Genomic DNA, 14950 nt, shown 5'->3' on the forward strand with positions numbered 1-14950 from the left:
TTAATATCACAAAAATAATGTTAATCATTAAATAAACATTGAATTTTGATTGAGAAATGTTCATTTAAACATTAAAATAACCTTACGTTAACATTGATTGGTCAAAAATTCTAAATTGATTAAACATCATAATCTAAACGTGTAATCAATGTTGTTAAATTAAGCGTTATCAAACATTATTATACCACATAAACAAGATTTAATAAATTTCAAATAAATCATTATTTAACCAAAAATTAGACATTTATGTAACATTCATTACCAATCTACATAGTAGATTACGCAAAATTCGTTAATGGATGGAGGGGAGGGGGAATTATTTGTTTAACAAATTATTAATATATACATACATATTATACATTATATATTGTATATTAATCATTATTTAATTATAAAAACATTTTTATTATATTTAATAATATGATAGAAAATGATAGAATATAATATAAAAAAAAAAATTTACATATGTTATAAATGTATTGCAGATTACAAATAAAATTGAAATGTACCTTATTTAACAAAATATAAAAAAAAGTGAAGACCATCCCCCACATCAAGTACACCACTGAATGTATACTGTATATATAATAGTTGTTATTAGCTCATAATTAAATAAAATTATAACATAAAATATTATGAATATAAAAAAATCAATTTTACATAATATTAATATTACATAATATATTTATAATATTATAAATGTATTGCTGAATACAAATAAAATTGAAAATTTACCTTATTTAAATATAAAAAAAAGTGAAGACCGTCTCCAGACATCAATACACCACGGAATGTATACAGTATATATATATATATATATATAATTGTTATTAGCTCATAATGAAATAAAATTATAATATAAAATTAAAACAATAAAATTGTTTCTTATTATATTTGATAATGTGATAGAAAATTATTTTACATATGTTATAAATGTATGGCAGAATATAAATAAAATTGAAAATGTACTTAATTTAATTATAAAAAAGTGAAGATCATCTGATAAATGAAAAAAAATAGGCAATCCAGTAACTTCCTGGAATTCCCAATATTATACATTATTAATTATTTGCTGACTTGCTGTAGTAGTCATCGTATCAGATTTTTTTTTAATTTTGAAGGGAGATTGAATAAGCACATATTTAATAACTTCTTCTATGTCATTAGTGCAAGTTTCTAACATAGAAAACTTTTTAATTTGTTGAACAGACTCTAAAAAAAAAAAATTTTAACAACACACATAAAGCATTACAAAACCAATAAGTATTTAAATGTGGAAAAATTAATATATTATATTTTTTTTACTAAAAAAAACTAACATTCAAAAGTTTACTTTACATTATATTATACACATTATACAATGAAAATAAATGCACAAAACTGAAATCTGACAGGTTATTTAAATTAAAGTTTAACTCATTTAATATTGTAACTATGGAGGCATAGACAATTCTAATATTCTATATAGGAAATGTATTATTTTTATATATAAATTTATTAGGTTAAAATAAGAATGTGTTTATAAACACATATAAATGACTGTTTGATGTATAATATTTCTAAGATGACATAGGTGCGAGGGTTAAGATATTTAAATATAGTGTTACTGAAGTTTAAACTCTATTTAAAATTAGTAAATACAAGGAATCTATTATTTTTGTCAAAAGTACAAAAGAAAATATCACTTATTATCAAACTAATTATATAATACAAGAGCAACCTTGTAAAATTCTAAGCCATAAAAATAATTTATAATTGCATGCATAAAAATAGTTGTATTATATATATACATAAAATTACTTACCAAAAATTAATTTATTTGTCATTAGTTTGGAAAAACTTTGCTTTTTATTGCCACGGCCATTATATGAAAAAGCACACAAAACTTCTTGAATAAATAACATTGACATTATTCGTTTAACCATAATTTTAATGGTTTTTCCTCCAATTGCAGAGAGTCGTTTTACCTAAAAATTAAAGACTTATAGTATAAGTATATACATAGGCGAAACTAGAAAATTGTATTAGGACAGGCCAAATGAAAAATATGAAAAAAATTCTAATTTTAAAATAAATTTTTTTATTTAAATTTAAAATTTTATTATGTCAGTATATTATACAGTTAGTATTAGGTCAGGCCATGGCCTTAGTGGCCTGACCCGTAGTTTCGCCTATGAGTATATAGTATACTTATATAGTATATCTTATCAATATAAAATTAAACTACATTTAATTTGAATAGGAATAATTACCAAATAAGCACGATAAGTTTTATCACTGATTAATTTTATTTCCAATTCGTCTAACTGGTCAAGTGAATTTATAGGCAAGTCCAAATCAAACTGATAATTATCTGTAATATCTGTTTCATAATTCTTGGGTTTCAAGTTATTATTACTTTCTTCTATGAGTTTAGTGAGATTATTGAGTTTTTCATCAAGTGTACGAATTTCAAATTTCATTGTAAGTAGCTGGTGAAGGACAGACTTTTGAAAAACAATATCTGTTTACAAAAAACATATAAAATATCATATAAATTATTATTATTAGTATATATAAATATATATTTATTTTAAAGTAATACAAATATATTAAAACTTTGCTATAAACATTAAATTGAACAAGTCAGAAATTAAAATAAGGTTATGACAATGAAAACTTTTGGTTAAAATAGTAATAAGTAACTTACCATTTTTAGTCGTAATTGAATTTGCATTTACTTTTTGTTTACTGGTTAAAATACTTTTTCCTATCAACAAAAACCATAAAAATATTAAAACAATTATTATAAATTTAAAAAAAAATTGACTATTGATTACTAACCATATGATTCAGATATCAAAGAGTTGTCATAATTTGTCGTAGAAGCAGAATTTTCAGAACTTTTACAATGTTCAGATAAATCAAGAAATAAACTTCGTTTTGCACCTTTGGGAATAGATATTGGATAATATGATAATATAGTAAAAATAAAAAAGATAAATAGTATGCTTTTACTGTAGGTACTATTATATTACCATTTGATAAAGATGAAATTGATTCATTATTACTAATGTTTTTTGATTTTTCATATAAAGGTGATTTTTTTTTTGCTGAGTTTAATAACAAAAAAAAAAAAAAAACAATGTATATTTAAATTAGTGAAATAATAATATAGATAATAAATTTATAATAATGAAACATTAAAATCACCTGTAGAAGAAGATTGTGAATGTTCATTGGCAACTTTCAATGGAGTTGAAGAGTTTTCAATAATTTCAACTAAAGTTTCTTTTTCTGGACAAATATTAAGATTGTCATCTGTAAAAATGTATTAACTAATTGTAGTTTCATATGATCTTTTAAAGCATTGAAAAAAAATTTTTAGGTATTTTAAAACTATGTCTTATACCTAACAAATCTTCTCCGACATCATTATTAGTATACATTTTTAATGGTGACCAACCATTAAAACATTTCATCTGGTTGTTATTTTCAGAGCAAGTTTTCTTTTTCTTAAACAGATTTGGTTGATTAGAAATATGTTCTGTATCTAATAGAATAAAAAGGATATAAGCTACACATATATATTATTATAAATTAATTCAAATCATTATATTTTATTGATTTTACCAGAAATAAAACATGGCATATCATCATCATCATTAGATTGTTCTCGGTCTATCGTGTAAAAATAAAAATCAATTAAAACTATATTTTATCATTATTTATTTATTATGATATGTAAAGTACTGATTCACTACTTCAATAAATTTTGCCCAAGAACCTACATATTTGTACTTCTTACCAATTCATAAATATACTTTGAAGTCTACACCTATACACATAGGTATATAGATAACAGATATAATAATACAATTTTAGTTTAATAAGTAAATTATATGTACAATAAACTCTTATTGTGTTACATCTTAAGGGGACAATAAACAGTTAGAGAGATCAAAAAATGTTAAACATCAAAAATATGATATTGAGTATAAATGGTTTTGTTTTAAGAAATTTACTTATGTCAATTTAGCATAATATTATATATTATATCTCTACATATAGTTTTCAACATAACAGTTTAAAAAATCTTACTTAAATGTCTACTATTATTGCCAAATATTTCAAATCTTACCCGATTCTGAGCTTGAATCTATTAAAGTTTGCTTTTTCTTTTTTAACTTTCTAGATGTTTTATTTTTATTTTCATCAGCACCAGAAGAAATATCCGATCTGCATTTGGCCAATTCACATTTTTTTTGGGCATTTGCAAAATTATCTGAAGGTTAAAATTCATGAAAATATTAATGTATGCACTATGCAATCAGTTCTTATTCAAAGTTTTTAGCTTAAACAATAGTTAGGTGTAACATTTTAAAATCAAATATAACAACTGAACCTCAAAAAATTCTAAAAATAAAGTAATATATTGAACAAATAAACAATTGTGAGAATAAAGTCCAGAGCTTGCACTAACGGGTAGTTCTAAAAACCAATTTCATATTAATAACAGAAAAATAATAAAGTATTGTGTGTTATTTATACTGTGTAATTAAATAATTAACGGCAATTTTTTAACCTACATGTGTAAAAATATTAAGATGTTGAGCAGATCTAAAAATTCCTTAGCACAAGCTTTGGAATAAACTACTTAGATAAAAATAAAATATACTTATATCATACTGATATAAGAACACTTATTGGTACCTACATAATAAATTATTAATATATTAAACATAATATTATTGAAATTAATAAACAATATTATACCAATAGCTATACTGGCTATACCTAAATTATTATAAAAAGTAATAAAATTGCAATATTCTAAATTTCTTACCGATATATCTAGCCAGACACCGCGCATCAAAATAATTGAAATCTGTTTTATTAGGTTTAATTTTATTGATAATTGCTTTAAGTAAAAAACTTTTTCTGGTTGTTTTCGGCCAGGCACATTGCAGGCCATCCTTCTTCATCCAATGTGAAGGGACTACCTCCACAGTATTATCTGTTGAGAAATGTACGATGGACCACATTTTTTATATATTCTGCAAAAATAAAATTTAATTGTATATAGGTACTGTAGGTGCATAAAAATGATGAATATTGAATATGTATAATTTTATAATAAATTTTATTTACTGAAAATATATATAATAAATAGATAGTATTATAATGATTACTAACCTGTAGTAGTGAGGCTTAATGTTGAACATAAGTATAGAAAGAAGCATACAAACGCACAGTCACCATAAAAATACTGTTATTATAACGGATGATTATTATAAATTATAAATTTAACTATTTAAGGGAGAAAAAATCGCGAACGAAACCTCCTGACGCGCAGACGAGTTTTTACTCGGCATTCGGCAAAGTGGCAAATGGTAAATGTTTATTATTATTACTGTCTACTGAATACTGTTATCGTTTTAATCACGTCATACTCACATAATACTCACATAGAACGATAGAACCGAGTAACCGACGCGGCGACGCGCGACGTTCAGTAATCAGTATTCTTGCGATATCATTTGGGATTGGGAATTACCCATAATTACATAATTAAGATATCATAAATAAGGATATAATAATCGCGAATCGTCCATCAATAAAACGATAACAATAATGTTATTTATTACATAACACAATACACAGATTAAACTAGCCCGGTTTTACGTCCCGCCTGTTATTATTGCGTATTTCACGAACAATGTAAATATTAAATTGTCATGCATTGAATATCGAAGTAAAATTTTACTTCAAAATTTACTACGCATTCTGTAGTATGCATAAATATTTATTTAATTTTTAAATATTTTTAGAACTCTAATTAGAAAGTAAGAAAACTGATAATAGCATATAATATGCTGAAACATTTAAAAATGTAATAAACAAAAAAAAAGTATAGAAGTCTGCGGCCATTTTGGACATATTAAACGTGTAGATTCTTATAATAGGGGGAGTAGCTGACTAATATTAGTGAAATGGTTAATTTATAACGTTATTTTCACTCAATTCGTTTATTACAAGCACAAAAGTTGTGAATACCCATATTTTATTTATTTTTTGAAACTGACTACTATTTTTAATTACTGTTAAGCAAGTAATTTAAAAATGAGTAATTTAAGTAGAACTACTAAAAGGAGACGTGTTGACGAGGAACTAAATTGCATTATATCCAATTTACAAGGAGAAGATGCTGAAGATGATGTCCAATGTAGTCATGGAGAAGTTGTAGAACAAACTACAGTTTTATTCGAAATGTCTACTAATAATAATATTAATATTGCCAATAGTCCACTTCCTACAGAACCATGTCGATTAAATGAAGGTAGGTACTTTTAAAAAATTAGAAAAATTATACTGAATATAATAGTGATTTATTTTAATTAAAATATTTATCGGCAAAATAACATATAATAAAAATATCATGTATTAATAACCCCAATTTTATTATGAATTTACGCGTTAACATAAATAACAATTAATTAAAGATTGCCATTGTACTTTGAACCCTTATTATTTATTAACTTATCGAAATATCGACTAATTGGACATACTGAATTACCCAAGAATAATAAATGATAAACTGGAAATACATGATGACATATTTATTTTAATCAAAATTTCACAGATAACGATTTAAAAATTAAAATGGTATCACCACATAATTATATTTGATTACCACTAAAGACCAAGGTATACCTTGAAAGTCCGTGACTGGTAATATGATTATAGTATCATGCATAAAGTAAATAATAAAATACATATATTAATTAGGAACAGAACATTAATTTAATCAATAAATAATGATAAAGGTATCGCCAAATATTGATAATATTATTATTATTGTATGGTAATAATAAATAGGTATATGCGTCTATGCGTCGTAAATCGTAATGATATCATAATATTGTCATGTAATGAAGACAATGGAGGGGATCCAATACGATAGCCAAGGTCATTAAAACGTAGCTTTTATGGTAAAATTAGCATATTATAGGTGTAATAAGACTTTCAACTAATCATGTACAAAGTACAACAGTTATCGATATTGTTACCTATTAGTTCGTACGGTATCGAATTTATCAGTTATAGCTCCTGGACTTCACAAATGAAGAAATAGTATAAACATGCTGCATATTTTTACCGACTATAACACCAGCTGTCCTCCTTCAAACACCAATACTTTGAGGAGCTGTAACTCGCAAACCAATCAACGAAATATAAAAATGTTAACGCGTAAATTTATAATAAAAATGGTTTTATTAATTCATGATATTTTTATTATATGTTACCATTTGAAAATCAAAAGTTGATAGTGATTTCACCAATAAATATAAGGGTGAAAAAAATTTAAATATCATACAGTTTTAGAAAAAAATAAACCTAGAAGTTTAGAAAAAAAAACTAAAAAAAGTTAATACTTTTCGAGATAATTAGTGGTCCCACTTAAAAGTATCACCCTGTTTATAATAGCATAATGAATGATAGAATAATAGATATTATAATAAGTGCATACTGCATATAGGATATAGATTTAGGTATTTTAGAATGATAATGACTCTTATAGTTTAGGTATAGAGTTCTCATTTTATTTTCTACATTTATAAAATTTAAAAATTATAATTTATAATGATAGGTGCCCATATGGCATATTGTAATAAATTATTTTTGTTTATTATATATATAATAGTTCAAGAATCTATTGAGGCTTTATCAAATAGTAGTGATGAAGATAATACGAGTTCTGACGACGACGAACCTACAAATTGTAAAACGTCTCCACGATTTACAATTGACGAACACGTACCAGTACCTGCAAATATTCAACTTGCAGAGTGGGTTGTTAAACATGGAATACCAAATACAGCTACTTCTGACCTATTAAAAATTTTAAAATCTTGTTATGACCCTACACTTCCTACCGATGCGAGGACTCTAATGAAAACTGATTTGTCTAGTAGTATTATACCTCTTAAAGACGTTTTCCCGGGAAAATATTTTCATTTTGGTATTGCCAACAGTATAAAAAATTATTACTTATTTAATGATGAAAATTATATTTTAAAATTGGTAATCGGAATTGACGGGCTGCCACTAACTAAAAGTTCCAATAGTACATTTTGGCCTATTTTATGCTATATACGACCCAATTCTGAATTCGTATTTCCAATTGGTTTGTATTGGGGCAATGCGAAGCCTTCAGACAGTAATGAATTTTTGTTTGATTTTTATACTGAAATTCGTGATCTACTATTAAATGGTTTGGAACTTATAAACACGTCAGGTAAAATCTGTAAAATTAAAATTATATTGGATGTATTTTGTTGTGATGTCCCAGCAAAATCATTTGTACTAAAGAATAAGGGGCATAGTGGCTATTTTTCATGTTCACGATGTCAAATAGAAGGAGAATATCTTAACCGCGGAGTATGTTTTCCTGATTTAAATTGTCCAAAAAGAACACACGAACAGTTCGTAAATAGGGAACAAGAAGAACATCACATTGGATCATCGATGTCTATACTTATTAATATTCCTAATATAAATATAATCAATTGTTTTTCACTTGATTATATGCATTTAATTTGTTTAGGTATAGTGAAAAAATTGATTAAGTTGTGGCTAAAGGGACCTTTAAATGTTCGAATACAAAGTTCCAAAACTAAAATACTCAGTTCGTTATTAGTTTCCTTAAAATCATCAATGACAAATGATTTCCAACGAAAACCTCGTGGTGTTGATGAAGTCAACCGTTGGAAAGCCACCGAATTTAGAACATTTCTAATTTATTTAGGGCCCATTGTATTAAAAAACGTAATAAGTGAGCAATGTTACTTAAATTTTATGTGTTTACATACAAGTATTTCATTATTATTAACACCCAATTTAAGTGATGGCCTTTTGAATTATTGCAATGAACTACTTGTGTATTTTGTCAGAAAGTTTGGTGTTCTTTATGGTAAAGAATGGATTTCACATAACGTGCATTCAGTTATTCATATATGTGATGATTATAAAATGTTTGGAAAATTAGACGAATGTAGTTCATTCCCCTTTGAAAATCATATGAAAACACTAAAAAAATATGTAAGGAAAAGCCATCAGCCTTTACAACAAGCTGTAAAACGGTATTCAGAACGCGTAACATTTAAACCACAAATCATCATTGATAATTCAAATCCAAATAATATATTCGCGTATAAAAATAAACATATTAATGGACCTATAATCATGTTACACGATTTAAAGATAACAAGTCAGTTTAAAATTTTAAGTTTTAAAAATACAGAAGTAAAAATTAACGACTCCAACTGTTATGTCCAAACAAAAAGAGGAGATATTGTAAAAGTAGTTAATATATGTCATACTGCAAATAATGAAGAAATTATAATTGGATTTCGTTTTAAGAAAGTAACAAGTTATTATAAAAAGCCATTGCTCAGCTCAAAGTTAAATATTTTTTCAGTTAGTGATTTAAATAATAGTTTAGAATATTGGAAAGTAGATTGTATAAAATGTAAATGTATGGTTTTAAAATATAATGAAGCTAATGCTGTTTCTTTTGCTCTGATTCATACATATACCACTGTATAATGGTTTATAATAATATATACTATTTTAATTTTATATTTATATCGTATTAAGAATATTAAAATAAATTTGTGATTAAATACAACTAGGTATAGGTACAAGTATATAGGTACTTGTTTTATTTTTTATTTTTATATTCAGGTATTTATTTTATATTATACTTTTGTATTTATAATAGATACTATACCTACATTAACATTCGTAGAGTTTTAAATATTAAGTGTATACCAATTACTAATTTGTCTTGTATATAATATGTATATTATTATCTTTATAAAACTGTTAATTTTATAAGTATATTTGAAAATTGAGTTATTATTTTTAAAGATATCGCTATTCTGCCACTCGACCGTCGGAGTATATTAATATTGTATTATAAACTTCAATTACTGAAACATGCACTAGCTAGGGAAACCCGTGCTACGTTTTTAAATACCGATTCACTATTTATATTTATGTTTTGTTAATGTGTTGCGAATGTGTCTAGGTATTCGTATTTACTGCGATTTTTATTTTGTATAAATTGTTATTAAATGTTAAGATTAGATGCAAATAGTATTATATAATATAAATTAATTAATTCGACGTTAGTTATTAATATACATTTTAAACTATGTAGAATTATTTTATAAACCTATATGTATATTATTTTATTTTATTTGTAATGAGTTAATTAACAACCTATCGTACATGTATCACATATGTATTAACTTTTATAAATTATAAATATATATATATTACGTTTAATAATTACCTATAATAGTGTAGAATCTACAGTACCTACACATATGTATATTTTTTTTAAATTAATCATTCTATTATATAGGTATAGTAATAATGAATTACAGTAGTTTAATATTAAATATAAATATTATAATTAGGAATGTTAAAAGTCTATACTATACTATATTATAAATGCAACATTTTAGGCATATAATAGTATTTATTATCTATAATGGATATTTAAATATAAACTTAAAATTAATTGAATATTCATAAAACAATACTTGTGTAATATTAAATATTGTATATTTAATTAAAATTAAATTTTTGAAGTAAACTAAATATTAGGTTGTTATGATTCTTAAAAGATTTATTGAACATCAAATTATTAATATTTGTTTAAATATTTAAATTAAATGTTTATTCAGCGTTATTATATGTACGATAATTTAATAATTAAAAATTATCGTTAATATAATGTATATTAAAACTTGATAATTAAATATTTAGGATTCAATTAAATCTAAATGTTAATCGAAGGTTTAACATTGGAAAATGCTATGTGGGTTAATACAAAATCTGCCCTAAAAATTAATTTAAACTCGATTGATGACTATAGATCTGTAACTAAATATCTCGACGAGACCGAAATTGAATACCACACATACCAACTTCCTGAAAATAAACAACTTTCTGTAGTCATTAGAAATCTACCTGTTAACATATCGGAAGCTTGTATTTACAATGAACTTCAAGATCTTAACTTTGAAGTTGCTTCAGTCACACGCCTTCAAAACCAGTTCAAATCGCCAATTCCAATCGTAGCAGTTTTATTATCAAAATCATCTACTGAAATATTTTCCTTAAACAGACTTCTTCATTGTATAATTATAGCTGAACCACGTAAGCCCTCCAAGGATATCCCACAATGTACAAATTTTCAAAGATTTTCCCACACCAAAAAGTTCTGTCACCTACCATCAAGGTGTGTCAAATGTGCGGGTGACCATCACTACAGTCAATGTCAGAAACCAACAGACGCCCCTCCAAAATGTGTTAACTGTAATAGTGATCACCCAGCTAATTATAGAGGGTGCACTTTTTACAAAGAAATATCAAGAACCAAAAATAAAAATAAAACTAGTAAAAATCCGTCCAATAGCAAAAATCACATAAACACAATACCCAACGCAAATACTCAAAATATACATTCAAACCAAGATAACACTAATATGCATTATACATACGCCTCTGCGTGCAATAGTAATAGCAATAATAATAATTATAGAGGCAAATCAGCCAAATCCACAGATAACGATAGTGATTTTATGAAAACTCTTTTACCACTAATTAACACATTTGTTACCCAATTAATGCAGAAAATAATACAAAACCTGCCAGTCATCATTAACAGCTTAAACTTAAACACCAATGGAGCCCCATAATACCCTATTATTAAATTGGAACGCTAACGGTCTTAAAAATCAAAGAAATACTTTACTAGCTTTTCTTAATCATCACAACATTCATATCGCATGCATTACTGAAACGCATTTGTCGCATTCAGATAAAATTAAATTCCCTGGCTACAAAATTTATCGCACTGATCGTATTACACAATCTCGTGCCATGGGCGGAGTGGCTATTCTAGTACGGAACAAAATCAAACAACAACAATTGCCTACACTTGCCCTTACGTACCTAGAAGCCGTAGCAGTTTCCATTAACATAAACAATAAGTATATAACGTTCGTCAGTGCGTATCAACCTCCTAGTCGCCAAATGCTTATCGCAGATTACGAATAAATCATGAACCTAGATAACTCGGTTATAATTGCCGGTGATTTAAATTCAAAACACATTAACTGGGGATGCCGTGTTACAAATCCAAATGGCTCTAAATTACAAGCATTCATAACAAACACACCTTTTTCAATATCAGCTCCAAATACTCCTACTTACTTCCCAACAGATATAAACCGTCTGCCCGATATATTAGATATTTTAATAATTAAATCTGTCCCATTTGTATGCGTACATGAACCTCTTATCGAACTCGACTCGGATCACATACCTGTTAAAATAACGATTAACTCACCCTCTCTTTTCCGCCGTACAAACAACTCATTATTCAAAGGCAAACCAGACTGGAATAGATTCTCTAACCATGTACAATCTAATCTGAAAATACCTACAAGCATACTTACCACTCAAATAGCAGAACAAACAGCTGATCATCTGACGGACGTCATAACAGAAGCCGCTCAGTCCTGTTCTAATTCAGTACCGCAAAATATACACAGTCTTGGCATTTTACCACACTCCATATCTTCACTTATTCGTCACAAACATTTAGCCAGACGTATCTGGCAAAACCATAGGAACCCTACAGATAAAAAAATACTAAACCGACTCACCAAAGAAGTTCAAGTAGCTTTACAAAATTACCGTGTATCCTCATACAATAGTTACCTGTCAAACATGCGACCGGGTGAATCAAATTTGTGGAAAGCAACAAAACGACTATTAAACCAAGATATCAACACCATTCCCCCTCTTCGCACTGATGATAAACTTGTCATATCCGATCAAGAAAAATGTGTTGTTTTTTCAAACATGCTGCAAAATACCTTTTATCCCAACCATATCTGTAATCCAAGCAATGACCTAAGAGTAAAACACACCTTAGAACTACCAAATTATGAAGTCCAAAATTCTATTAATTACGTAACGCCAAATGAAATCAAACAAATTATTAAAAATCTCCCGAACAAAAAATCACCGGGCCATGACAAAATTACAAATCTTATGTTAAAAAAATTACCACCGAAAGGACTAGAGTTTATTACCACTTTATTTAACTTTTTATTGCGTCTTGGTTACTTTCCACCCAAATGGAAAGTTGCAAACATAATACTAATAAGCAAACCAGGGAAGGACAAATCAAATCCTGACAGCTACAGGCCAATCAGCCTTTTATCTTCAATTTCAAAATTGTTTGAAAAAATCATTCACACTAGACTTCTCTTCTATTTAAATGCCATAGATATTATACCTAAATTCCAATTCGGGTTTAGATCAAATCATTCTACGGTTCAACAATTACTTAGAATAACTGAACATATTAATACTGCATTCGAAAAACATTGTCATACTGGAGCGGTATTTATAGATATTTCAAAAGCTTTCGATAAAGTCTGGCACGAGGGCCTACTGTTTAAACTAAAATCCATTAATACTCCAACTTACTTGTTCAATATTATTAATTCATTTCTACTTAACAGGCAGTTCGCTGTTAAAATAAATGATAACACCTCAGACCTTATGCCTATATCTGCTGGTGTACCTCAGGGCTCTAAGCTTGGTCCCATACTATTTAATATCTATGTTTATGATATTCCCCAGTCACCTCGCACGAATATTGCCCTATTCGCAGATGATACTACAATATTCACAGAATCTCGTAACATTGAAGCAGTAACCACAAATCTACAAGCACATCTTCATGAAATATCTTACTGGTGTAAAAAATGGCGTATTCAAATAAATGCGTCAAAAAGCACAGGTGTTATCTTCAGTCTTCGTCCTTACCGCTCCCTTGAACAACTAACATTTAACAATGTAAATATACCTTGGAGCTCGTCAGTAAAATACCTCGGATTGATATTGGATAAACGGCTAACATGGCTGCCTCATATCTCATCCAAACTTCAACAGGCATATCAGCGCCTCTCTATGTTATACCCTATTCTCAATAAAAAATCGCCAATACAGAAAAAATGCTCTCTTCTAATATATAAACAAATTCTACGACCACTACTCACTTATGCGTGTCCGGTCTGGGGGAAATGCGCGTCCACTCACATCAATAAAATTCAAATTTTTCAAAATAAAGTGTTACGTATTATTGCCAACGCACCTTGGTTTATAAGGAACGCAAACTTACACAAAGACCTTCTGATCCAGGAAATCACAAACCATATTAAAACCGCATCAAAAAACTTCCATACCTCACTGCTCAACTCCTCTGGCTCACTTCACTATCAACTTCACATACATCCGCCTCAACGTAGATTAAAACGTGGACGTCCGCATGACCTTCTGGTTTAATAACTCCACACAATATACAGCAGCTATTTGTTACTCGTAGCATCTAATATTAAGTTTTATAACTTGTTATGTATTATATTACATCTGTTTACACCTTTTTATTGTTAACATTATTATATCAGTTCACTGTTACTTAATTATAGTCAATTACGTCTCGGCGTAACTATCACTAATGTACATATTATACTAGATAGCAAATTCATCATACTATTTAAATTTTATATAAATTAATAATCATGTTAAAATTGTTAAAAATGTACCATCCATTGTAATATCAATAGATGTAGATAGCCAAGGCTAGGAACATCTTATTGTATCTATTAAAAAAAAAAAAAAAAAGACAATCAAATAAATGATTAATAAACTCAATAAAATCTGCAGTATTTGATGAAGTGTTACTTTGAAGTTGTCCTGTTTGTATACAAGTTCGGATTGCTGCGGCCATGGAATTGCTTAATAATTGTACTGCTAATTTAACACGCATTTTTTGAAAAGAATTAGGGTAAATATGTGCATCTGTTATTTTGATGAG

General features: G+C 27.2%; 2 protein-coding genes across 2 annotated transcripts; one reads left to right on the forward strand and one right to left on the reverse strand.

The window, feature by feature from the left end:
• Positions 1–378: 378 nt before the first annotated feature.
• Positions 379–6076, reverse strand: LOC149062621 (uncharacterized). Its single transcript, XM_089217300.1, has 12 exons — positions 5176–6076; positions 4826–5036; positions 4121–4264; positions 3613–3660; positions 3392–3532; positions 3193–3300; positions 3018–3092; positions 2824–2928; positions 2690–2749; positions 2253–2503; positions 1805–1967; positions 379–1212 (listed from the first exon to the last, which is right to left on the reverse strand). Exons 2-12 carry the CDS (start codon positions 5022–5024, stop codon positions 1052–1054), a joined length of 1455 nt encoding a protein of 484 aa, XP_089073426.1. The 5' UTR covers positions 5025–5036; positions 5176–6076; the 3' UTR covers positions 379–1051.
• Positions 6077–6102: 26 nt separating this feature from the next.
• LOC149062622 (uncharacterized) lies at positions 6103–9588 on the forward strand. The gene is made up of 2 exons (XM_089215378.1): positions 6103–6319; positions 7685–9588. Exons 1-2 carry the CDS (start codon positions 6103–6105, stop codon positions 9586–9588), a joined length of 2121 nt encoding a protein of 706 aa, XP_089071504.1.
• The last annotated feature ends 5362 nt before the right edge of the window (positions 9589–14950 follow it).

This window comes from Diuraphis noxia, unplaced genomic scaffold (genome assembly GCF_037042655.1).
Source record: "Diuraphis noxia isolate RWA-SAM2 unplaced genomic scaffold, SU_Dnox_SAM2 contig0001, whole genome shotgun sequence".
In the NCBI taxonomy this organism is placed as follows: Eukaryota; Metazoa; Arthropoda; class Insecta; order Hemiptera; family Aphididae; genus Diuraphis; species Diuraphis noxia.